This window comes from Amphiura filiformis, chromosome 19 (genome assembly GCF_039555335.1).
Source record: "Amphiura filiformis chromosome 19, Afil_fr2py, whole genome shotgun sequence".
NCBI classification, from domain to species: domain Eukaryota; kingdom Metazoa; phylum Echinodermata; class Ophiuroidea; order Amphilepidida; family Amphiuridae; genus Amphiura; species Amphiura filiformis.
Window position 1 is genome coordinate 27798573 of NC_092646.1, and position 26495 is coordinate 27825067.

At 36.4% G+C, this 26495-nt stretch overlaps 1 protein-coding gene across 9 annotated transcripts in view; it reads left to right on the top strand.

Moving 5' to 3' along the window:
* The first annotated feature begins 12912 nt into the window (after positions 1-12912).
* Positions 12913-26495, top strand: part of LOC140141132 (dual specificity protein phosphatase CDC14AB-like) — a 130524-nt gene continuing 116941 nt past the window's right edge. For all 9 annotated transcript variants that reach the window (XM_072162928.1, XM_072162921.1, XM_072162924.1 and 6 more), the window contains exons 1-2: positions 12913-13354; positions 20247-20337. In XM_072162928.1, the coding sequence (XP_072019029.1) occupies positions 13285-13354; positions 20247-20337 (161 nt within the window). In that variant the 5' untranslated portion in view covers positions 12913-13284. The remainder of the gene's footprint in view (positions 13355-20246; positions 20338-26495) is intronic.

A 26495-nucleotide genomic window follows, 5' to 3' on the forward strand; every position in this document is an offset into this window, starting at 1 on the left:
TCTTTATTTGAGCCCCGTCACATCCTTGATCCTTATTTCTTCACACTACACTAGTCAATGTTAACACCTGCAATTTTTTACTAGAGCGCAGTCACATCTTTGATCTTCATCTCTTTATTTGAGCCCCGTCACATCCTTGATCCTTATTTATTCACACTACACTAGTCAATGTTAACACCTGCAATTTTTTACTAGAGCGCAGTCACATCTTTGATCTTCATCTCTTTATTTGAGCCCCATCACATCCTTGATCCTTATTTCTTCACACTACACTAGTCAATGTTAACATTCTGCAAATATCCTATACTATACCCCAGTTACATTCTTGAACTTCATCTCTTTATTTGAGCCCAGTCACATCCTTGATCCTTATTTCTTCACACTGCACTAGTTAATGTTAACACCTGCAATTTTTTTACTATAGCGCAGTCACATCCTTGATCTTCGTCTCTTTATTTGAGCCCCAACACATCCTTGATCCTTATTTCTTCACACTACACTAGTCAATGTTAACATCTCCAATTCTATACTATAGCGCAGTCACCTCCTTGATCTTCATCTCCTTATTTGAGCCCCGTCACATCCTTAATCTTTATTTCTTCACATTACACTAGCCAACGTTAACATCTGCAATTCTATACTATATCGCAGTCACATCCTTGATCTTCATCTTATTTATTTGAGCCCCGTCACATCCTTGATCCTTATTTCTTCACACGACACTAGTCAATGTAAACATCTGCAATTCTATACTATAGCGCAGTCACATCCTTGATCTTCATCTCTTTATTTGAGCCCCGTCACATCCTTGATCTTTATTACTTCACAGTACAAACAAAATATATTTTCATTGTAGACTTTAAAAAGTGTATATTTTTTTCATTTGAGCATAATCTAGCAGTTGATGTTGTTGTTGCAAACTGTGCGCGCAGTAATAAAACAATAATTTAAAATATTTTGTTTTTCTGATGACTTGCAGTTAATGTAAGATGTCTATTTGTGTGGATATAGTGTAAATGATGATGATGATGATGATGACGATGACGATGATGATGATGATGATGATGATGATGATGATGATGATGATGATGATGATGGATAATACAAATAATGTCAGATGATTATTAGAGTCGTGATGGTGATGATGATGGCAGTGATGAGGAATTTAATTTAGTATGAATTTTCCACCCCCCCTCCCGCACCCACCAGTCAATGTTGTTTTGATACTGAGTCAGGAACGGACAATTGGTCTAGTATTGGCTCCAACATTGGGTTCTATTAGACTCCTAAGAATAAAAAAATTAGGATTCAAAATTGTAGAGTCCGAACACGGAGGCTGATCATAAGACCCAGATCAACATTGTTACGGGGGAGGGGGGTCGAATATCAGTTCATGGTCCTCAACTGTCCTAAGACTAGTTTCCGTACTTTGCGTTTTGTTTACAATTTTACAACATTTAAAAATAAAGTGGATTATTTACATTCGATTTAAAAATATTGTTTTAGATAATGATTTGGAAATTCAAAATCATATTTGCCACACAAAGTGCATTTCTTTGAAGTGAATATAATTACATCCGAAATGAACGAATTCGGTGTTGTGTGCTATGAGCCAAAAATGACATCATCTCTAAATACACAGTTCAGTGACCTCGAGGCCTCCATTCAACAAGAAAGTTAACCTGCTGTTATAGAAGATGCGTTATTATACACAATACGCTCAGAGGTCAATTTATGAGTGCACAGACATTATAAGGTCAACAAACTATGTCTTTATAATTAGAACAGCATGGTCATCGGACCAAGGCCAAATCGACTTTTACGATGTTTATTGAAGAGATCAGATATGCATAATCTCACTTTGCGAGAAGATAAGGTCAACTTTTTCCATGTTAAAAATAGAATTACATGCTAGCAGAGAAGATATAATAAACTTCTCTGATGCTAGGCATGTTTGTTCCTCTTTGTCGTTTGTGTATTAATTTTCATCATCATCATAATCATCATCATCATCATCATCATCATCATCATCATCATCATCATCATCATCATCATCATCGTCATCGTCATCATTATCATTATCATCATCATCATCGTCGTCGTCGTCGTCATCATCATCATCATCATCATATCATCATCATCACCATCATCATTACCTGACTACTAGCAACAAACCCATACCAAGGAAAATAAAATCATATCAATTTTGCTGCAAGCCCTCAGAGAAAATTAATATACAAATATTGAAAATCATGTTTTATTACAACTTATTTAATAAGTAATAGGAATTTACACACAACCATGACAACTGCTAAATTAAGCTGAAATGAAGAAAAAGTAGACTATAAAAAAATCTATATTGAAAATAAATATTGTTTACAATAGTCAATGTAAACATCTGCAATTCTATACTATAGCGCAGTCACATCCTTGATCTTCAACTCTTTATTTGAGTCTCTTCACGTCCTTGATCCTTATTTCTTCACACTACACTAGTCAATGTTAACATCTGCAATTCTATACTATAACGCAGTCACCTCCTTGATCTTCATCTCTTTATTTGAGCCCCGTCACATCCTTGATCCTTATTTCTTCACACTACACTAGTCAATGTTAACATCTGCAATTCTATACTATAGCGCAGTCAGATCATTGATCTTCATCTCTTTATTTGTACCCCGTCACATCCATGATCTTTATTTCTTCACACTACACTAGTCAATGTTAACATCTGCACTTCTATAGTATAGCGCAGTCACATCCTTGATCTTCATCTCTTTATTTGAGCCCCGTCACATCCTTGATCCTTATTTCTTCACACTACACTAGTCAATGTCAACATCTGCAATTCTATACTATAGCGCAGTCACATCCTTGATGTTCAACTCTTTATTTGAGTCTCTTCACGTCCTTGATCCTTATTTCTTCACACTACACTACAGTGCAACAAGGCATAAATGCCCTAAACTGCAATTTTGGACAGATTGACACGTAATTTAAAATCTAGATTAAAGTGAAAGATGTCACTTACAACATTTTTTAATCAACCTCTGATCTTTACTAAGGTTGCAAAATTTCACACATTTTCGTACATTTTCATATAATTAACATAATAATAAGAAATGTATGAAAAAAATGAATTTCTTTTTTTATCGTCAAAAGTAAATATGTTATAAGAATCAAACTTACAAGAAATATTGACTCTTGTCAAATCCTACAATTCTGTCAGAGAAAATCTGCATATTTGTATTCATTTTTTAATTAATGGACATAATTGATTAATTAATAAATATTTTTTCAATGATTTACCATAACTCCAAACATGTCAAGAAATATGTCAAATTAAAGCTAATGTAATGCTTTATAAATTGGTCAGAGCACATTTTGCAAAATGCATTTAGTATTTTAGTTATAAAATTCCAAACATTCTATTCCAAATTTTTTGCTATACACGCACAGGAGCTGTACTTTTAAAATCCGCGCCTAATCAATAATGAGTCTTTCACTCCATTGTTAAAGGACTGTGCTCCCTGTTGCATTATAGAGCGACCAGGTCCTAGAGTGGGATGGTTTTGTAGCAGATGACAGTGTTCATTCAAGCCTGTCAAGGTCCGTTATTAGCCAATTGCTGAATGGCTGGGCATTATCAGAGCTATCAAAGAGATGCCTTATGCATCTGCCAATCACAGTAGAGGTTTGATAACATTTTGTTAAAAACCCAAAAGTGATATAAGGACAAAGCTGTGCATGTTGGTACTTGATTGTTTGGATTCATATATGTTGAAAATCCCTTGTAGTAGTATTTTGCATGTGTAGTGAATATTGTTCATAAATTATATAGCTTTTAAATTTAGGGCATTTATGCCCTGTTGCACTGTAGTCAATGTTAACATCTGCAATTCTATACTATAGCGCAGTCACATCCTTGATCTTCATCTCTTTATTTGAGCCCCGTCACATCCTTGATCTTTATTTCTTCACACTACACTAGTCAATGTTAACATCTGCAATTTTATACTATAACGCAGTCACATCCTTGATCTTCATCTCTTTATTTGGGTCCGTCAGATCCTTGATCCTTATTTCTTCACACGACACTAGTCAATGTTAACATCTGCAATTCTATACTATAACGCAGTCACCTCCTTGATCTTCATCTCTTTATTTGAGCCCCGTCACATCCTTGATCTTTATTTCTTCACACTACACTAGTCAATGTTAACACTTATTTTCTGGAATAGCCCATTTGAGCCCCGTCACACACATTCTTGGTCCTTATTTCTTCAAAATTTCATTTCTTTCTTATTACTAAACTAATCAATGTTAAAATCTGCAATTCCATATACCCTAGTTACATTCTTGATCTTCATCTCTTTATTTGAGCCCGTTGCATCCTTATTTCTTAGGGTTGTTGTGGACAAGGCTATTGTTGACAATGTTATCGACAAAGCAATTTTCCCCATTGTCGACAAGCATGGACCAATTGTCGATTGTCGACAAAGTAAATTCTACTCGACATCAGCCCTATTTTATTCACCATCGAATTGTTATAAATATTTATACGTTTAATCCGATTATCACTATCACGCTTTTGAGTTCTGCACCACGATCGAAATAGTCGCAACACAAAGTCTATGGAATGTACTACCACTTCCAAAAGGTGCGTGATCCAGTTACCAAGGAGTTATGTGTTAGGGTCTATAGAATTATAAAACCTATTCTATATTCAGACTAGAGAACTTTTTTAAAATTCGGACTAGAGAACCGTTTTTCATAATTCAGACTAGAGAATCGTTTTTAAAATTCTGATTAAAGAATCTTCTAAAGAACCGTCGGATTATAACAGCGTCGAATTTTAGAGCAGTAGCCAAATTGAGCGAACTCATATCTCAGAGTAACACAAATAGAGCCCTCTCTTGATAAGTATCAACTATCATAGGGGCACACACCACTAAATAATCGTCCCATTGAAATACACGGGAAAATACAAGAAAGTAAGTTTGTTTTTCTACCCCATGTAACAACATTTTTAATATTTTGATCAAACCAATGTCTTAAATAAAGATTAAACTTTTATTTAAATTTAATTTTTGGGACAAGTTAAGACAAACTTGAGAGATACGAACTCCTGAACAGCGCCATCCCGAATTTCAGCCGACACGCTCGCCTCCTTACCAGTTCCGGCCATGATATTGTTCCGAGGGCCTATTACCCATGCACATTCGATTTAGAACAATTTCTGAACAGATATGTAATGTTGAGCTCCTATTCTATCCTTTTTATCAAAACAACCAAGAGTCACTCAAATTTGATTCCCTCGGGACGCCGATATATTTCGCATTGGCGCTATTTTTTACCGGAACTTTGAAGGGTTACACCAAATGCGGAAGGATTTAGTGTAGTGCACCCTTATGAGAAAAAATATTTTTGATATTCTTTATTTTTGGAATCAGTGGTCAACATCCTAAAAAAGTGTAATTGCTTTTAATCGCTGGTCACTCCAAAGTTATAAAACAGGGCTCCAAACAAGCTCGGACTGAGTGAAAATATGATACTTTTCGCAATTTTCAGCATTCAAGGGCCAGAGCAACATTTTGACCATGTTAAACTGTATTTATAATCTCATTAACATCAGGAAAGTGACTTTGTTTACAAAATATATGTACAATCACAAATTTAACGTGACCGAAAAGCGACATGTGATCATTTCACCCCCCCACTCTTAGATCATGCATAATAATAAGGACGTGTCAATAGGCATATGCCTTAAGTTGGGGGGTGTTATGGGTAGATAGAACGGTAATTTGACACTCTAAAATGTTAAATTTCCAAGTTGCGTGTATTATTTTTGCAAGATCTAAAATTAAGAAACCCCATCATTAGAATTAATTGATAAATTTCTCTCTTGGGAATTGAACATTTGGTCATGAGATAAAAATGCCGTTATTTTGTCATCATTAGGCCATAATATAGTATGCTTTGACTTTAAATGTCTATTGAGACCCAATTAAAGGTTCAGTGATTATTTTCAAAACGGTTATAATTGAGTTTTGATCTTATAATTACATTTTGCATCAAAATAATTCCAAAGATGTTTAATTTTTTCAGCACCGAGATAACCAAAAGTGACCACTTCTATGATATTGGGGCCAAAATAGCTCAATTTCAAGCACGGTCTTAAATTGTCAATTCGACGGGAACTTGCGTTTTGAAGCTAATTTCTCGTGCGTTTAAGAATGAAAACGCGTATTTGTAGACGGAAATAGAAAAACAGACTTTTTTTCTTTGCAAAGACATCAGTTTCAGTCAAAAATTTCAACTTTTTGGCACTTAAAATCAGGTATTAATCATGTCCATAGCATTTAAAAATGAGTCTTCGAAGGGCACACACCACTAAATAATCGTCCCATTGAAATACACGGGAAAATACAAGAAAGTAAGTTTGTTTTTCTACCCCATGTAACAACATTTTTAATATTTTGATCAAACCAATGTCTTAAATAAAGATTAAACTTTTATTTAAATTTAATTATTTTGGGACAAGTTAAGACAAACTTGAGAGATACGAACTCCTGAACAGCGCCATCCCGAATTTCAGCCGACACGCTCGCCTCCTTACCAGTTCCGGCCATGATATTGTTCCGAGGGCCTATTACCCATGCACATTCGATTTAGAAAATTTCTGAACAGATATGTAATGTTGAGCTCCTAATCTATCTTTTTATCAAAACAACCAAGAGTCACTCAAATTTGATTCCCTCGGGACGCCGATATATTTCGCATAGGCGCTATTTTTTACCGGAATGCGGAAGGATTTAGTGTAGTGCACCCATAGTATGAAAATACTCCTCTTCTCGCCAAACGACAAGTGTTTCTGGAATGCTGCTGAAATAAGAAAACTTTTAATGCTAATTTATTGCACATTCTAGGGAAGCGTGGTTACCTTTTTTAAATAGCCGAGTGAGAGGGTTTTCAATGAAATATTTTTTGTGTCAAAATTGAAGCATCCTATGTATAAGGGGCTGTGCAATAATTATGAGCCCCCCCGGGGGGGGTAAAATTTCCAAACGGCTCGCCAAAAATCGCTTGTCCCCCCCCCCCCCGGCCCCCCCCCTCTCGGCCCGCCAAAAATGCTTTGCCCCCCCCCCTTGCGCATGCCAAATTTTTGGGATCCCAATTTACGAACCTTAAATGGTCTATATACCTGTTGCGAGCGCAGCGACAGGAAAATTTGCATATTTAAGCGTTTCCGTACTGTTTTCCTAAGCCTTTTAGAGCGTTTTATTAAAAGGCGCCCCATGAATGTGTGCCAAAAATCGCTTGCCCCCCCCTCTCAGCTTGCCAAAAATTTCTTGCCCCCCCCCCAATTTTACCCTCCCCCCCATGGCTCATAATTATTGCACAGCCCCTAAATGAATATATGAATATTTACTGCACATCATATATAACGATTCGTGATACCCAATTGTGGCACATTTGATGTCGTTTAAGAAGCAGAGAATTTTATTTCAATTTTATATAAACCAAAATATTTTTTTAATTGAGCAAGAATAAGGATAGAAAAAACGTTGAAAATTTTAAGTAAAAATTACATTAGACCCCGCCAAAGATTATTGTTTCGTTTTTATTGTAATCTAATCTTTTATTTCCTGAAAAAATTGAGGTCTAATGTGGACTTTTTATATAAATGATAAAAACATCGAACGTGTGTATACAAGAAAAATGGTAGGTTCCACTATAATATTATACTGACACACATATACGATGTACGAGCGCACGTGTCCGTCGAGTTAAAATCGATATAATGTATTGTCCATGTAGAGGCCCATTTATTGTCGGATTTCTGTATATATGTAGAACACGCAGTTAACAACAATTGAGCGCTAATGTTTTTCGGCAAATAAAATTCCAAAATATGGTACATTTTCTGCCTTTGCTTATCACGTGGTAGGCCTATGTTGAAGTAGCGATTATATGTTCAAATAAGTTTCAAATGGATACCAACAAGACAAGTGGCCGGGGTCGGGGTTGTCCAGTCAGTCCCGAACTTGTTAAATGTCAAATCTAATTATCAGTTTAACTACACTAGTAGTAGGCCTGCACTCCTATTGGCTATACTACGTGTTGCATGCCAGATTTCGATTCTTTTAAACTGCGCGCTGAATTGTGTGTGCTGATATAACTATCCCAACTGATTGCAGAGGCGGATTGGGGGCGCCCGTGCCTCCCCACCCCCTTTTGAAGAGCGGCGCCTGACCGTGTATTTTTGCAGAGCGGCGCCTGACTTGGGCGGCGGTGGCGCGCCTACCCCCCCCTCCCATTGAAAATTCCTGGATCCGCCCCTGTTTTCAAAATTACTCAGTCCACCTTGCGGACTAGTATACTTGCGAACATAACAACTGTATAAAATCAGCGCGGATTGCGCCGGGGGGGGGGGGGGGCACTCCAACTTTGGAGGTGACTCGTATGTAGGGCTGTTAAGACCCCCTTTTTCAGCATCGCTGTCACCCAAAGACCTCATGCTCTGTCACCCAAAGACCCCTTATTTTTCCATTTGATCTGTCACCCAAAGACCCTTACAAGTTCAATTTGAACAGCAACTTTCATTTATAACTGATTTTGTTACTTATTTTGAAAAAACAAAGAATTTTGAAGCCATTTAGAACTAGAAATTCGATTTTCGAGGTTTCTGTGGCGCTGTTTCGGTTCTCACCCAAAGATTCCGTTTAAAAAAAAGGTCATGTTCTCACCCAATGACCCCATATGTTTTACATTTTGCTCTCACCGAATGCCAAAAATCATGCTCTCACCCAATGACCCCATATTTTTTACATTTTGCTCTCACCGAATGCCCCTCTCACCGAGTGCCAGCCCTACACCTAGGCCTATATCCATTTCAAATTGAAGTGCCCCCCAGGGATTGCGCTAAGTTGTCCAAAAGCGGTCAGGCAATGATGAGTGATGCTTTGGGCTACTTTACGATGAGGTTATATGAAATAGACGTTTTTGGACAAATTGGTCAACTTCAGGCAATTTCCCCTGTAAAGAACTTTCAGTGGCGTAGCGAGAAGGGTGGGGCAAGGGGGCGAGAGGGCACGCTCCGCGCGCAATTGTTTTAAGAATTGAAGGGCATGTATCCTTTAGCCCTGGGGGCCTGGTAGCAGACCTGGTGGAAACAGGTCGAAAATTAAATACGAATACTGCCCTCTCTTTAATAATAATTTGTTAAGTTTTGGTGATGGCGCTATTTAGTGTCATGATCTCGGAAACAAGATGCATTTTTGATTCTGAATTTCTGAAGTAGGCCTAGTCAGTAAATTTTGGCATTAGCGGTGACGATTTGCGGAGCTGAGGCCATCATTTTAAAAAGAAATCGGATTTTATATGATTCTTTACTATATTCTCTTTAGGCCGTATAAAATTTATGTTTTGGTTCTCGTCCAGAGGATTTTCATGAATTGATGAGGGAGGAGGTGTTTTTTTTTTTTTTTTTTCAATGTAAAATTAGCATTGTCAGTAGTTTTCGGTCTTCTCCAACAGTGCTCGAGGAAACGATGAGGCCCTTTTTTTTTTTTTTTCAAATGTGAGATTCTGAGGATAAACCCCTAGAGTACCACAAAAGACTTGGAAGTGATGCTTGTTCTCTAATAAACTTATTCATATGTATGAAGATTTCATAAATCATTCCAAAGTCTAAAAAATTGAAAAATCTAAAAAAAAAAAAATCTGACAAATCCCAGAAATTGAGGAGGGAGGGACGAGAACCAAAATATTAATTTTACACGGCCTTACCGAATGCCAAAAAAACATGCTCTCACCTAATGACCCCAATTTTTTTAATATTTTGCTTTCACCGAATGCTCCCGTACTGCGATTAAGTGCCAACCCCACACCAATACCCATTTCATATTGAAGCGATTTTTGGCACAGATATTTTGGGCACCGTTTCTATAATGCCATAAAAAAAGGTGTAGGAAAACAATAGGAACACGTTCAAATAATTATGTAAAATTTCCTGCTCGCTGCTCTCGCATTGGACTATTCCAGAAAATTGCCCCCCCCCCCCCTATATAAAAGAAATGTCCGAATTTCCAGGTTTACTTCATGAAAATGACTGGAATTCCAGGTCCCAATGTCAGTAGAAAAAACTTGGAAATGCAATACAAAATCACGGAATTTTTGAAAGTCTGGATTTTCAGCAATCGTAACGGGTAAAAAAGATCCTCATTACGGGGTGTGCATCTATTTATTAAAAGAGAATTCAATTTTTAAAATTCGGATTGCCCTAAATCTTAGTAGGTAAAGGGGGAGGGGTAAGTTGGAATTTTGGCACGTCATAAAGGGGGGGGGGGGGCAAAGACTTTTGGCTGACCACTTTGAGGATTCACCATTCCGGGGGTACACGTAATTATTGCACAGCCCTTAAAACTTGTTCAGGTCTCTTGAATTATCCTTAGAACTACTGAGCCATATTTTGTAACATGATTTTTGTACCATGGGTCTCCTTTATCACGGAGATCCCAGTGATACCAAAATAAGTACAAACATGCCACACATAATGCCGCTATGGGTTGTGCAATAATTATGAGCCCTGGGGAGGGTAAAATTGTGGGGGGGAGAAATTTTGGCGAGTCGAAAGGGGGAAGCAATTTTGGCAAACCGAGAGGGGGGAGTGATTTTTGGCACACATTCTTGGGGCGCCTTTTTAAATAAAACACTCTAAAAGGCTTAGGAAAACCGCAACATTCATGTATATAGACCATTTACGGGTTTGCAAATTGGGATCCAAAAAGTTTGACATGTGCAAGGGGGGGATTTTTTGGCGGGCCGAGGGGGGGGCAAGCGATTTTTGACGAGCCGTTTGGAAATTTTATTATTATTGCACAGCCCCTGATGTGATGGCGCCCATGCAAATGGGAAATTCGCAGCTATGTACAAAAGTATAAACAAAATTTCGGCTAAAAATTCTAAAAACATGAAAAAGGTGATTTTCACCGATTTTTTCCTCAATATAAAAAAGGAAATGATGATTTCAACCTAACTAACAAGTAAAAAGTCAGTAGCTCTAATTTCACAGGAGATAAAATGAAAATCATTGCCATAAGAAACCAATGGTGGTGGGCCTATTCCCCGGGTAAGGACCTTGGGTAAAAATGTTATCACGAAATCAAGGTCGTTTCGGTTTTTTTCATAGGCGTAGATCCCCCCCCATTTTCCAGGGGGGATGGTCCATACAATCATCCCCCAGACCTGTATATGGGTTTTTGACCAAATTAACCTTATTTGGCCATTTTAGCCCTAAAATTGCCAATTTCCAATTTTTCCGCGCTATACACGAATTTATCCTACTTTTGCAGCATATTTCATCAGTTTAGCTTCAAAATGGCAAAAATTTTCGCGCGCTTCGTGCAATAAACTTAATATGAATCGAGCACTTTTTGGCGACATATTAAGTTTATTGCGCTTCGTGCAATAAACTTAATATGTCGCCAAAAAGTGCTCGATTCATGTACTTCAAGAAATTTTTTCCAACCCCATCCCCCCATGTCAAAAAGAAATCTACGCCACTGTTTTTTTTTTTTTTTTTTTTTTTTTGTGGGGGGGGGGGTGTGGTTGCGTTTGGGGGTTGTACAGCCTCCCCCCCTCCCTTCGTCTATGGTAATATACGTCATTTTTATGTGTTTTAATGTTTTTACTCCCGTAGTACTTTTTGCCGATATTATAGGCCTATGCGAGTGTGACTTTAGCCTGATTGGATCAAATCAGGTCACTTTAGCTAAATTCGGATTACTGAAAGTTTAATAATTCCTATAATCGTGTATTTTTGTTTGTTTATTTATTTGCTTGTTTGTTTGGGTCTTTTAACGCTTTCAAAATTTCGCTTGGATCACTGATATAGGCCTATCGTAGTTCATGAATAATTCCAAAATCATGCCACTTTGGCTAACAACATTGACCTCAGTCAAGTCCGTATTTACTAAAAATGTTCACAAAAGCAAGATAATTCAAATCACGCATGGACAAAAGGCATTAAATACCCAAATATTTTTCTTGCCCCCCAAGAAAGTAAATTTCCACTTTTTGCAGCAATTTTGCGCACAATTTGTCGATTCCCCCCTGAAATTCACTTTCCCCCCATGCCGCCCACCCCCGAAATTCCTGGCGCCGCCACTGGGTAGGCCTATTGAGCGGGGGAAGGTAGGAGCAAGCAATTGGCACTAAAAAGAGGGGGAAAGAAAGACTAAAGAGAGTTTTGGTAAGCCAAAAGGAGGGCAAGAGATTTTTTGGACCGTATGTGATACCTTTTAAATAAAGCTCTCCGAAATGGAAAAAAAAACTTAAGAAAAAAAAAGCCTTTTAAGGTTTGAAATTATTGGGTCAAAAAATTGGCAAGAACTTGAAGAAGTGCAAGGGGGTGCAGGCTGGGGGAAGCATTTTTGGCAGGCCATTTTGTAAGTTGTAGGATTGTCAAATCGATCTAATTTGATTTCGATTTCAGATCTGATTAGATTTCTCAGCGATTTGAATTGAAATCATAAATTCCAATTGAATTATATTGATTTTAAAAAGTCCACCACATATTTGGTGTGATGTTTTTGGTTTGTTTCTCCCTTGAGAACAGGAAAATAAAAGCCCTTTTTGTGACTGAAAGATTTTTAAAAAGTATATGAACAGAGGAACGAAAAATATTTGTATGGCCCTATGATTATTAAAATTGAATAGAAAAAAAAAGAAGAAAATGAATCAAGATATTAAAACCCTAATGTAGGCCTATTGGTTTTGACATGATGAAAATAAATAAATACACCTGTCGTAGTAAATAGTACACAATTAGCATATCACTTGACGACGGCGATACCAGAAAGCTGATTGGCTGCTCACGCACATGTGACATAAACGTCACAAGTTTACTTCAATGTTCAAACATGGCCGTTCACTGCAGGTAGCATCGGCACAAATTACGGATGTAAAATCATCCATAAAGTTTATTTTCCTTTTATATTCAGTAATATTTGAGAGATACTGGTTCTAAAAAACATATAAAAAATAGTGCTTGCTTAGTGTCATTCGTAGGGACGCCACGGTTTTTAACCTGTTGGCTTTGGAAGTTGGTGCTGTGCTTCCGTGTCGTGTGTTTTGATCTGTGCACTCTGTGGCCAGCAATACGTACACACACACGTAAGGCCAAAACACTGTGTTTTGAATTGGTAAACCGACATCTCAACATTGCATAAGCTTATGTTATTTGGAGGGTACCGTGGATTATAACCCTCTGGAAGCCAGATGTCATCCCTCTATCGGAAAACGATGGCGGAGGAGAACGAACTACTTAGTGCCTCAGAAATAATCAAAGGTAATTTTTAACAAAAGTTTTTAAAAACTCCTAACATGATCATGTGATTGATTGATGAATGATGAACTTGCGGCCTACATTACAATGATTAAACTTTTAAAAGTTTTGCAGTATGACAGTACAGTTTTATGTAGCGTGGCGCTTCTCCGGGGGGGCTGCTGAAAAGGTAAATTTTGCGGCCCCGTTCAATCATAATTCATCAACAGCCCGAAAAGGCAGACTGCCTTTTACTAGCCTGTATCACGTTTCAGCGAAAGTACGTCTGTAGTACATACCTGTTTTTAATGACGTTGCAACAATGTTTCTGTTGTCAGCAATAACACCTTGCATTCATACTTTTGAGTTTGTATGGAGGACGTTCGTACACATTATAAATAAGTGAAATCAGACTATCCTGAAAGGAATTTAGGTAACGAATTGAACGACACTGACCTCGCAGCAGCTAATGTTTTCATGTAAACATGGCGGCGTCATTAGACATTTTTAGCCTACGTTTCGTAACCTACTATCGGATCGTTGAAACAAGAAAATCTCATTCCCGGCCTCATTCACGAATTCACTCACCTTCCTACACCACCAGTTGAAATAAAACTCAAAACATCCCGTGTTATTCCTCAAAACTACATGCACCTTCATTAATAAAAAATTGAAATCCTAGTAGAAATCCGTTATCGAAAATTGTTTGATATAAAACGTCAACAAAAGTAATTTTTCTGAAGAGTAGATACCTGTCAAAATGGCGGCTCGCAGTCGCATCCCCTGCTTTGTACATGTACCCAGGTCACGGTCTGTCTACGTGACGAACAGTCAGGGTCAGAGGACAGCGCAACCTGTATGCCGTAATTCAGTGTTCGAAATAAGTGGTTGTCCTGTTGTCCGGGACAACCAAAATGTATGTCGGACAACCCAAAATGCTGTAGGCAGTTGTCCGAAGGACAACCATAAAAATGTGCACTGCTGTTACCGAGTAAGCTTAATATAAAATGCACTGCATATATCTTGAATTGAAATGTTCAGAAGAAATAAGGCCGTATAAAATTAATGTTTTGGTTCTCGTCCAGAGGATTTTCATGAATTGATGAGGGAGGGAGGTGTTTTTTTTTTTTTTTTCAATGTAAACAGGCTTTTTTGGTTATTAGTATATTTTTCGAACATTAACCATAATGTCATTTTTTTTTTAAATTTTTTTTTTTTTTTTTTTTTCAAATGTGAGATTCTCAGGGATAAACCCCTAGAGTACCACAAAAAGACTTGGAAGTGATGCTTGTTCTCTAATAAACTTATTTATATGTATGAAGATTTCATAAATCATTCCAACGGCTAACAAATTGAAAAATCTAAAAAAAAAAAAAACTCTGACAAATCCCAGAAATTGAGGAGGGAGGGGCGAGAACCAAAATATTAAATTTTTACACGGCCTAATGACCAAAAATGTTGGTAGTTGTAGTAAAAACCTGGGCCTCAAGGAAGAACAGATGATTAATTGTGTTTTCAACTGATTGAGTGTCCCAGGTTAAAGAAGAAATAAAACAAAACAAAACAAAAAACTCCCCTAAATTTGTAGCCAATATTTTATACCTAACCTTGGCCATGTGCATGTATTGGTATTCGGTTATAATGTAAACAGCTGGCTTGGGGGGCAAATATATTTGATATTTTATTAGCAACAAGGTGAGTTTGGGGAAAGTGTGCGATGTGTGAATATTTTAAACATTGGCGGCTGTGTACTGTTTTTTAAACTTGCAACTTAAGCTCAAAAGGTCATAAAAGTTTCGGACAACCAAAAATATTTTCGGACAACGAAAACATTTGTTGAGGTTGTCCGGTGGACAACCTCAAAAAATACCTTAATTCGAACGCTGCCGTAATATATGCGTGACATGGGCACAACAACAGGGCGAACAGGCCCACGTTGGATTCTTGGAACCATTGGATTACGGAAGAAATATTCATACCAGGACTGAAGCAATGTGGTCATTTCTATGTTTGTACCGGGTAAGTACCGGACATTTTTCAACACGGAGCTAGCGGAGATTACAACAAATTCGTCCAAAGGTAAGCAAAGGGTTGGGGATCGCATTTTTAACTTTGACTAACTGTTTCGGAGTTAAAAGACATGCTAAAAGTAGACCATTTCGGGGGCTGTATTTGGTGTACATGTGACGTTTTGAACAGAGTAAAAAATGACCATTTATTCGCTATTGCTGATATACTCGCCGAATGAGATCAGGTATACCGAAAAGGTTGACCCAAGTTTTTTTGACGATGGTTTGAAAAAGTGCAAAGCCAAAGAGCAATTTTATTAAATCATTAAGGCGCTACGGAACTACCGAAAATTTGATGTATACTAGTCCCATTTTTTTCAAAATTTTTAAATTTGTTTCTTTTTTTGCCGCCCCTTTTCGACTACGGCTTCTTCTTCCGCCGCCCTTCTTTTTTGCCTCCCTGATTTTATCCCGGGGGCGAGGGGCTCGTGTCCCCAAAGCTGGGCATGATTACAAAATTTTCAAGTAGGTTTTTTCACATGGAAATTATTTTGTTTAAAAAGGTGATCATTTAACTTAAAAAATGAGGGGTCAACCATATGCATGTCTGTAGCTCATATCAACAAAGTTATGAGCAAATGTCTGTTTTTAAAATTTTTCATTTTTCTGCGGCCATCATTGACAATGCCTGTACAAATGAGCCAGTAATGCATCATTTTTCACCACGATGATCCGTTTTACACAAAGGCGATTTTATTTTATGAAATCTAACTATCAGTCACTGCATGATCATGATGATGACTTCTGTATCAAGGATAAAGGACCAGCACTTTGACTACCGGTACGTCTCAAGTTTCTGGTGTCCAAATTTCAAAATTTTGTATTTTCCTGGGGATTACACAGTTAAGCCATTTACTGTGGTCGCAACTTTTTGAGTTGAACGTCGCCCTCTATAATTCTCGATCATTAGAAGATGTACCTTCTGCGTCAGCATACTTTTCTACACAACCGAACCTTGACCTAGCAACGACCGTGTGATTGGTCAGTTCTTAAAAGCTGTGTTTGTGCCGTAAGCGCAGGTATTTGCGTAGCAAATAACTGTGCGTACAGCGTACCCAAGTTGGCTCTCATGATCGAGAATTTAATATTTTGGCTATAGGAAGGTAAATTAATTAGCAAAATAATAGATCCAGGTGGTTGTATGATTGGTTGATGCATTCAAGTGTCAAGCGATATCGCTGGGAAGTTGAGATTTCTTCAACTTGCAAAAGCGACATCATTTTTGCCTCAGTGATTTGAATCAATTGATCGGCTCGACGCTCTGGAAATGTAAGTATAAAATACTCAGAGATGTAGACTCAAGTCGTGTGACTTGAACTTGAGTCTGACTCAAGTCACTATTTTTGGGACTTGTGACTTGACTTGCAACTTTTGCAAAAGGCCACGCCTTTTGAACTCGCCACCCAAAAATGGTGGTTTTGTTACGCTTTTCCAAATCGAGACTCGTTCAAATTGTCATATCTCTGCTTACACAAAAGGTATTGTAGTGTGTTTGGTGTCATTTTGTAGCTAAATGAGTGCCCTAGCAGACCTCCAAAGGAGAATTGTTTATCAGCTAAGATAGTGGAGTTATAGTTTTTTGAGTTGAGAATGGCCGAGGTGGTTGTTGAGGCGGTGGCGGTATGTACAAAGTCTATGAGAAATACAGATTTTGTGTGTGCGCGTTGAATCAACTGATCATATCTTTACATCCATATGGGCTACAGGCATGGTTAAGAGCTCTTTTGAAAGATTATTAATTATGCTAATTGTTTTTTTAAAATCATTTTGAACTCTTTATGATTGGTTTAGTCTATAAAATACAAACTTTTACGTACAAAACTACCCGTTTTCACAGTAAACACTGTAGTAAGCAATGCGGGTGTCTTCAAAATCTAAAAGTTTCTGTCAATATTTAATTACTTATCCTATCATAGTCAAAGTATACATTCTCTGAGAGGAAATTTGATGAGGAATCTAAATATGGACTTACTTTTTCTGTATGGGTTAGGGGTAAAATTAGGCATCGGAGTTTCGCGCGATCACGCAAAAAGCGCAGAAAATCACGATTTTGGGGGTCCATCGCGATTTTGGTGGTCCATCGTGAATTTTGAGAATTTTGCCAAACACACTACTTTTCAATGTAAATTCACCAATAATAACCTTTTTACAACATAACAGGCTTCCCGTTAGTGTGCGTCATTGCGACAAACCTGCTGAGAAGTAAATTCTGCAATATTTGTAAATGCAACGTCAGGAAATCGTGCACTTTTTGCATGCTTTCCGAACGATCGCTGGCCTGGGGAAGTCCCGATTGATTTATTTACAACCAAGCATGTGCCGCTAACGTGCGGTTAATGTTTATTTAATTATTAAATCACAACCTGACAATATTCAATTTTTAATATTTTAAGTTTATTTTCTCATAAATAATCTAGGTTTCCTTTATTAGTATTATTATTACGATGAATAAAAGCAATTTTAAAGACAATATCCAAATGATAACCCCTTTTTCGTATTATTTGTGGTAGCGCGTGTTTTAGTTTTTGTAGCATCAACAACACGTTAATTTAAAAAAAGAAATGCGGAAGTGAAAGTACGAACGAAAATTGCTCAAGATTGACAGACTTTGCTCATGTTTTTGCACCTGTTTTTGACCACGTTTCGGACCAAAACTGACACAGAAATGAGAAAAATTAGCATGGCGCAAACGGAGATGGAATATCACGGCGAAAATGCACTTTTATTTTTTTTTAACAATCAACATTTGATGAGGTGTAGACCCAGGGTACGTGTGTATCGTCATAATCGTGAATTTCAGATGGAAGAAAAAAAATCTGTCTGGACGCAAGTTTTTGACTAGCAGCAGGGTAAATACTGGAAAACGCATTTTCGCGCTTTTTGACTTGAATTTTCGCGCATTTTCGCGCTTTATAAAAAACCGGCCGCGCATTTTGCCGTTTTAAATCGCGCGAAACTCCGGTGCCTAGGTAAAATGTTGCAGTTCAAAATATGTTGGATTGTAAAAAAAAATTGAACATATTTTGGGACACCCTGTATTCCGAGATTACCAAACAGCTGTGATTTTTTTTCTTTCCAAGTCAGTAGGCTCCCCCTAACCTCTATCCAAATCAATGTTGTTTACTGTCAGTTTATAACTGCAAGTTAGTAATACACAAATGTAAGCAATGCATTAAGTGACCCATTTTTTATTTGGAATTTTTTTTATTCCACCCTGTATAACTTCAAGGTCACCCTGTACAATGAGTTGAAATGTGTATACCGTATTTCGTCAAATAGTCGCCCCCCCTCAAATAAACGCCCCACCACGTTTTTCACCCAAGATGTTTCAAAAATTCCGATATTTCCATGCTATCTTGTGTAGTACATGTAAGCTTACCAAGATGCTCCCATGGTCGGTAATAGCAGCAATAAATGGCGAAAATCTGCATCGTAAACCCGGAAGTGAACCAAAAGTCAGTGTCAAAGGTTCATAGTTCGTCATTTTAGCGTGACTTTTAAGCTTACCTAATGATTTTAACGGGAATTGTCGTGCTAAAAATGACCTCTAATAAACGCCCCCCCTTGGGAAAATGTAACGCCCCCGGGGGCGTTTATTTGACGAAATACGGTATTTGAATTGCTTATGCCTTCAGCTTTTCAAAAATGTATACTTTTGCTAGTTTAGGGTTGATAGTTGTGTTCTAATTTGAAACTTGATTGGTGTAAAAATTCATAATATTTGTGATGTAACGCTAAGGGTGGCGAGTTCAAAACACATGGCCAAAATGACTTGACTTACTTGTGACTTACACAAAATGACTTGGACTTGACAAAAATGACTTGTCACCAACGCAAGTCTGAGGTTACTTTCCTGTAAATTGAAATTTATGGACTACCGTAGAATTTGTGAATATTAGTAGACGGTAGACCTAAAACTTGTTCTTGAACTACAATGTACCAATGTGACCATAAGCTTCACTATTATAGTGATTAGTGCATCAGACTTTGTTAGTACTGTACTCCGAAACTCAATTTGATTTCCGCCATATTGAATACCCAATCAACAAATCCCACAATGACCAACGGGTGAATAGACTTGTAGTGACTTGTGACAAATTGTGACTTACTTGTGACTTGACTTGTCATTTGATGACTTGTGACTTGACTTGACTTGCAACTTTTTCAAAATGACTTGACTTACTTGGGACTTGGACATAAGGACTTGTGACTTGGACTTGACTTGCAAAAAATGACTTGTTGACATCTCTGTAAACACTGAGCATGTGTGAGAATCGCTTTTCTGCAAAAGCAATAGAGTATAAATTCAGCTTGCTAGTAGAGCAGCTAGAGCTAGAGAACAAATGTTGTGCTTTCAACATCTAGTCAGATTTGCTGAAGAATGACACCGTGCATTTAGCAATGGAAGTTCATTCATAGTAAACAGCGGAATGTTGACAACAGATCGCATCAAAAATAATGCTAAAATGATGCACTTCACCAAAATTTTGAACTGTTCAAAATAAGCAATTTTTTATTCACCAGGGCATCTGATTTGCTATTGTAGCTACATGTACTTTGCTAAGCCTGATAAGCGTAGCGGTACAAACCGTAAAAGCGAGAATGTTGAATTTAACTTTGTTAGAATGTTTCCTGCAAAATCTTATGCAAAAATCAAGTTTGAAACATGTTTTTTGTGCAAATTATGATTAAGTCGTATTTTGCGAGTTTTTTCTTTGAAAATTGAATTCTAAACGCCCCACATTTTGAACATGCAACGCCCCCGTTTTTTAATGTAGTCCCTAACATTTAATTTGCTACGGTACGGTATTTAAATATTTTGAATTGTTTTTGTTTGGTTTTTGCAGATCGGCTGTATTTTGCCACCTTGCGGAATAAACCCCGGAGTACTACTAATACACACTACTTCAGTATAGATGATGAATTAATGTATGAAAAGTAAGTCAAACAAGTGTTTTTCAATTCTCAGTCATGGTTAGGACTCAGAAATCATACTGTGTCCAAACTGCAGGGTTCCAAAATAGAGACTTCAGAATTTTTTCATTCAGCCTCATCAGGAGCAGACCTGGGATTCGAACCCTTGACCCTTGGATTTACAGTCCAACGCTTAAACCGTTAGGCCAGGCTCCCCTCTACCTCAGGTACAATATTTCAGGGATAGTTTTCCATGTTTTTTACAGATGCAAGAGAAAACATGTAATTTTGTAAAGTATAGAAAACTATGTCTGAGTTGGGTTTGATGCGTTATTTGTATGTAAATGACATTTTTACATTTTTCATCTTCCAAAGAATTCATTGCAGTTGTCAATTACTAAAACCCAGGATATTTTTTATTCGCTATAAATGCGCTTTATTTAAACGCAAATAAATTTTTTTCATATGTGCTCGCCATTACCTCTGTTTCTCTAAACACAGGCCTTGTGTTTTAGATTTTTGCAGGTGAGTTGTTTTACTGCTCCCCTGACATTTTTAAGGAGAGTGGTCAAGCTGTTTTAAAAGGAGATTGGTGGGCGAGCCAGGAGAGTTGGTCTTCATGCCTAATGGACACCTAGTAGAATGCAAAAAGTGTAATTTTGGATTCAAGTATATTTTTACTGATCAATATTTAGTCATAATTTGTTAATAAACTTCTGTGAAAACTATTGGGTAAAGTCATAAAAATCAGCTCCTGTGATCCTGCATTTAAGGGGATTGATTTATAGCTCACACCAAAAGCATTTTAAAAGGAGAGCTGTAGGAGAGTGACAGCTCTAGCTCTCCTCAAAACAAAAGGCCTGTAAACAAGTATACTCAAAAAACAACATTCATAGGAGATGACGCCTTGCCGCAGTAGGCAAACCCTGGCTTTCCATAACCGACCAATCAATTGTCATATTATCGCTTTAACAACTTCTTTGTTCATGAGCTGATAGCTTCGTAAGAAAAAACATTTAAGAAAACCACTTACTTTCAAACGCTAGTGCGAACCCTGCTTGCGGATAATGAAAGATTGATGAGAGTTATGATGTTTAAGATTAGTTGTGTAAATTACACTTAATGGCAATTTGGCAACCACATCCATGTTGACATTTCCATCAAATATGATATTGTACGATTTGTTGTGCTTCTTTTAAAATCTATTCAGGAGTGCAGTAACCATGGTAACATGACTTGCATGATCATAGTCTTTAACAGTTCACATACCATAGAATTTTAGAAACGTTTGTATTATGGCTCTGGTTTTTTTAACATGTATCAAAAGGCTAAATGACACTTTGGGAGACCCCAGCAGAAACACATGACCTATTTCTGGATAACTTTTTATATTTTTATGTAGTGTATACCTAGGCTAATCTCCCATAGCTTAACAAAATTTGTCCCAGTTTTCTTTCTTTACTTATGACAAGACCAAATGTCCAATTGTTAACGGAAATTTGTCAACCTAACAAAAGTGACTAATTTGTTTTGTTTACAAAATAAAACCAGATCAGCTCTAAGTATTCTGTTCAATATTTTATGAACACATGTTAGTACAAGATCCAAGAAATCCAAGATTTACCTAAATAATTTCTAACATGAAAAAATTTTGAGCACTTGAAAATTATGTTTCGGACGTTACATTTTCCGTTAACAATCTTGCTCTATTTTTAACATCTTCTAAGTGATTGTTTTATCATGTAAAACATACACAAATACTTTAAATGTTTGCCTCAGGGCAATATAAATAATTGCAAGTGCAAATTTTGTATCGGTTGAATGTTTTCAAATTATGGTGAAGCATTACTTAAATGGGTCTCATTTTCCGTTAACAGTTTTGTAACATCCGAAAGAATACATATTGTCTTATAATTATGTGAAGAACAATAGTAGCTTTGAATTTTCATTATTAAGTTGAAGTAGACATGACAACAAGTATCTAAATGAAAAATGATTTCACTTCCTCTTGACTTTATGTAAAATGTTGGCCACACAACATTTCCGTTAACAATGGTAACATCCGAATCAAATGTAACATCCGAGACACAAAGAGTGACATTTTGTTGAAGAAATTTAATTAGAGGGGAAATAAAAAGGTCAAATGGATCTGAAATCATGGGAAGGCCATAGTAGAAATATTTTTTACCATACCCAGTTTTGTTCTTTGAGTGTGCAAACTGTTAACATGTCAAGTTTGTTTCGGATGTTACAAGGCAAAATGTTAACGGAAAGTGAGGCCAATAACAGGGCATTGTAAGAAGATTTTAGAATATACACTTAAATGAATGTGAATTTCTAGTAAATATGGTGTACATCCTCATTTTCCTAATATTGCTGACTCCATTTTACCTTTGTAAACCTTGCTAGTGGAAAAAATTACAAGTTGTTAGCTCTACAATATCTATTGTCTCTATGCATAACACATCAGATAAAAAGCAACATAATTAATTTGGTTCACTCCTTTCAAATTAATTTCATTACTGACATATACACATGTCCTAAGAAATTTATTTTAAATTTGAAAAGCAACTTACACTGAATATTTCTCCATTACACTAGCAAAATACTTTGATTTAAAATGTGTTTCGGATGTTACCCATTTTTTGTTAACAAGTCCAAAATGAAGTTGTAATTTCAATTAACTTTATAATATTTTAGCATTAGATGATATCTAAAACTTATTGAAAATAATTAAGTAGCAATTTTGTCATAATCATTTATTTCAAAATTGAAAAAAAGCTGCATTTTCATAAAAAAGTGATCATTTTAACATAAAATATATGTATGTACGTATGTGTTAGGCCTATATTGGAATCACTATGCACATATACCAGAAACGAAGCAGGAGAAATACTTACTATGCTTCGTACAGCTTCATTATGTCCGATAAAACAATAAATTATCAATGGAAACAAATTAACCACTAAGAAAAATACTCTTACAACAGAACAAGTTTCATGGGAATTATTTGTTAACACCGACTTATGAGCTGTTTTAATACGATCAGTTTTTGCATATTTTATATGTGTGCAAATGATAAATGATTGTGCCTTGCATTAAAAAATGTATGAGTGTCCATCATGGCAACATACCTGTTATAATGCAATGATCTCATGTTTGTTAATTCAACTTCCAACCATCAAACTTTGTAAAAATGTTAACATCATGTAACATCCGAATCACTGCCTTTAATTATACACATATTTTGAATCATTTGAATAATTTCAACAGGTTTTCTCATTCAAAGTGATTGATATTATGCTAAAATAATGAAATGTGCCAAATGTTTCCGAGTGTGATCGGAAATAGGGTAACATTTGGTGAAAAAATAGGATTTATTCAAATTTCCATAAAAAATGGTTTTAATTTGGTGGAAAGGATTATATTTTAATAATCTAAAAAAAAAAAAAAAATTTGTCGCAAATTTTGTGTTTTCCGTGCCGCTAAAGTTGCGTGCATTATTTGTAGCGTGAGGGACGGACACTATGTTGCATTTTTATGAAAATACTTCTCTTAGGAAGAGATTAGCTATTGTCAATTTTTGTTTACAGATTATTAGTACAACCCTTGCTACAGGAAATATCAATGAGATTTGTAATTGGATGTCTTCCAGAAGATAGGAGGGGTCATGGAAGGTGAACTCTAGAAATTTTGTCCGTCCCTCACAGATAAAAATCCAAAAAGTTTTTTTCTCTGAGAAACATTTCAAGGAATTAAATTAGCATATACCATATCTATCAATATTAGTGCTCACCTTACTAGAGATAAAGAAACTAAAATTCCCAATCTTTAAATCTAAGAGTTATTAGTCCTTAATTGATGTGAGGGACGGACATGTCCGTCCCTCACACCAACTTATTTTGGATGTACAGGTACCAATGTATGTTGAGTGAAAATATTTTTGTTTACATATCAATAGTGCAACCCCTGCCACATGAAATATCAATGAGATTTTTAATTAGATGTCTTTCAGAAGAGAGTTGGAGGTCATGGAAGGTGAATGCTAGAAATTTTGTCCGTCCCTCACGGATAAAAATCCAAAAAAGTTGTTTCTCTGAGAAATATTCTAAGGAATTAAAATAGCATACACCCTATCTATCAATATTAGTGCTCACCTTACTAGAGATAAAAGAAACTAAAATTACCAATCTTTAAATCTAAGAGTTATTAGTCCTTAACTAATTAAGGGACTGACATGTCCGTCCCTCACACCAACTTATTTTGGATGTACAGGTACCAATGTATGTTGAGTGAAAATAGTTGGCCACTAAATATTAAACCCAATTCTTCTACCCAGTCAGAGAGTCTGTCTAAAACAAATTCATGCCAATCCCAGAAGGTCATGCTCCCAAACATTTGGAATTGAAGATCCTGTTGCTAAAAAAAGAGGGTCTGTCCGTCCCTCACACCAACTTATTAAAATTAATATTATTGTTAATTACTGCTTCTTTATCAGTAAAACTACAATTGGATATTGAAAACAAACAGCATGAAGTAAAACTTCTGTGTAATTTGAAATTAAAAGTGAATTACACACTGAATAAGATATTTAGGCCATCATATGTCCGTCCCTCACAGACAAGCTGTCCGTCCCTCACACAAGTATTTAGCGGGTATAATCATATGATATTTCCACTGAACTTGAATTATTTTGACAACTGCATTTCATTTAGATGTCAAGGATAGCATTAGGGGTGGATTTGGAGAAATCTTGCCAAATTTGAAATTTTGTAACATTTTGTCCGTCCCTCACATAGAAAATGTCCGTCCCTCACATAAACTTTGGACCCGCTTCATAGGCGCCTTGAAAACAAACTGAGTCAAATTTCTTAATTTTTGGAGGGATGGAACATTACTCTTTCATGAAAAGTATATATTGATTAAACATGTGTATAAGTTTCAATAGAAAACTTGAAGATGTAACTAATGGTAGTGATTGCTTATTCTATTGATTTCCGTCCCTCACACGTGAAAATTTTGTATAGCTTAAATAATTGATGCACATGTGGCAACATTTTCATGCATGAAATAACTATTGGTTGAAGGGTTATATATTAACCTAACTTAGAGGAATAAATTTTAACAAGGGTTAATTAAACACAGCAATTAATCTATTGATGTCCGTCCCTCACGTGAGGGACGGATTCCGATCACACTCTTCCCTCAATAAGTTCAATTAGATTGCAATTGCATGTTAACGTAATGTAACATCCGAAACACTCTTAAGTTGAGAAGACGTAAAAGAAAGCCTGATTATGATTGTAAGAAAGGTGTAGCCCTTTGTATTATCAACTTAATGCTTCAGGGAGCTAATTAATTTGGTTTATTATGATGTCCAGTGCACATTTACAATAAGGATGTGGGTAACAATGTATATGAATAAATGCCATATCAGTACATGTACATGTATATACATCTAAATTAAAAAATTTCTTCAGTAAGATGAAAATATCATTTAATGATGATTAGATTTTCAAGTGATAGGTTTAATCATCTGACAGTGATTATCATTTACATTTTTGAACTAATATGTGCTTAGAAATAGGGCCAGATACCTGCAAATATTGCATGTTAACAAAATAATGTAACATCCGACACCCACGAGTATCTAGAGTTACATTTTTACTACAAATGCATTATCAAACTTATTTTGATATGTCAGTACTTGGTTATCATTACCTTGTTCACATATGGATTAGCAATATATGTGGATGAAATTAATTACATTTAGAGCATATTTTTGACCACCAAACCTGCTATTTTGCCCATTTTCAGTTTCATATGCCTGAAAAGTTACCTAAAAGTGATCGCAGAATGGCCATATTTGGTCAATAGTAACTTGGACTCATTATTTTCCTATGACAACTAATTTGGTAACTAATGGGCATTACAGGAAGCAATATCTAGCTTTGGCAACAAGATGCTTTTTTATGAAAAAATCTCATTTGGCCAAAGGGTCTACAAAGTTTACAGACCAAATGAACAGAATTAAGCTCCAAGTTTTGTATTTTCATAAAATTCAAGTCATCTGCTTTGAGAAATGACATATTTTAAGTGTCTTCTGTCAATTTCATTTTTACCCTCTCAGTTCACACTTTTGATACATGTTAAAAAAACCAGAGCCTTATTCTGGTTTACCC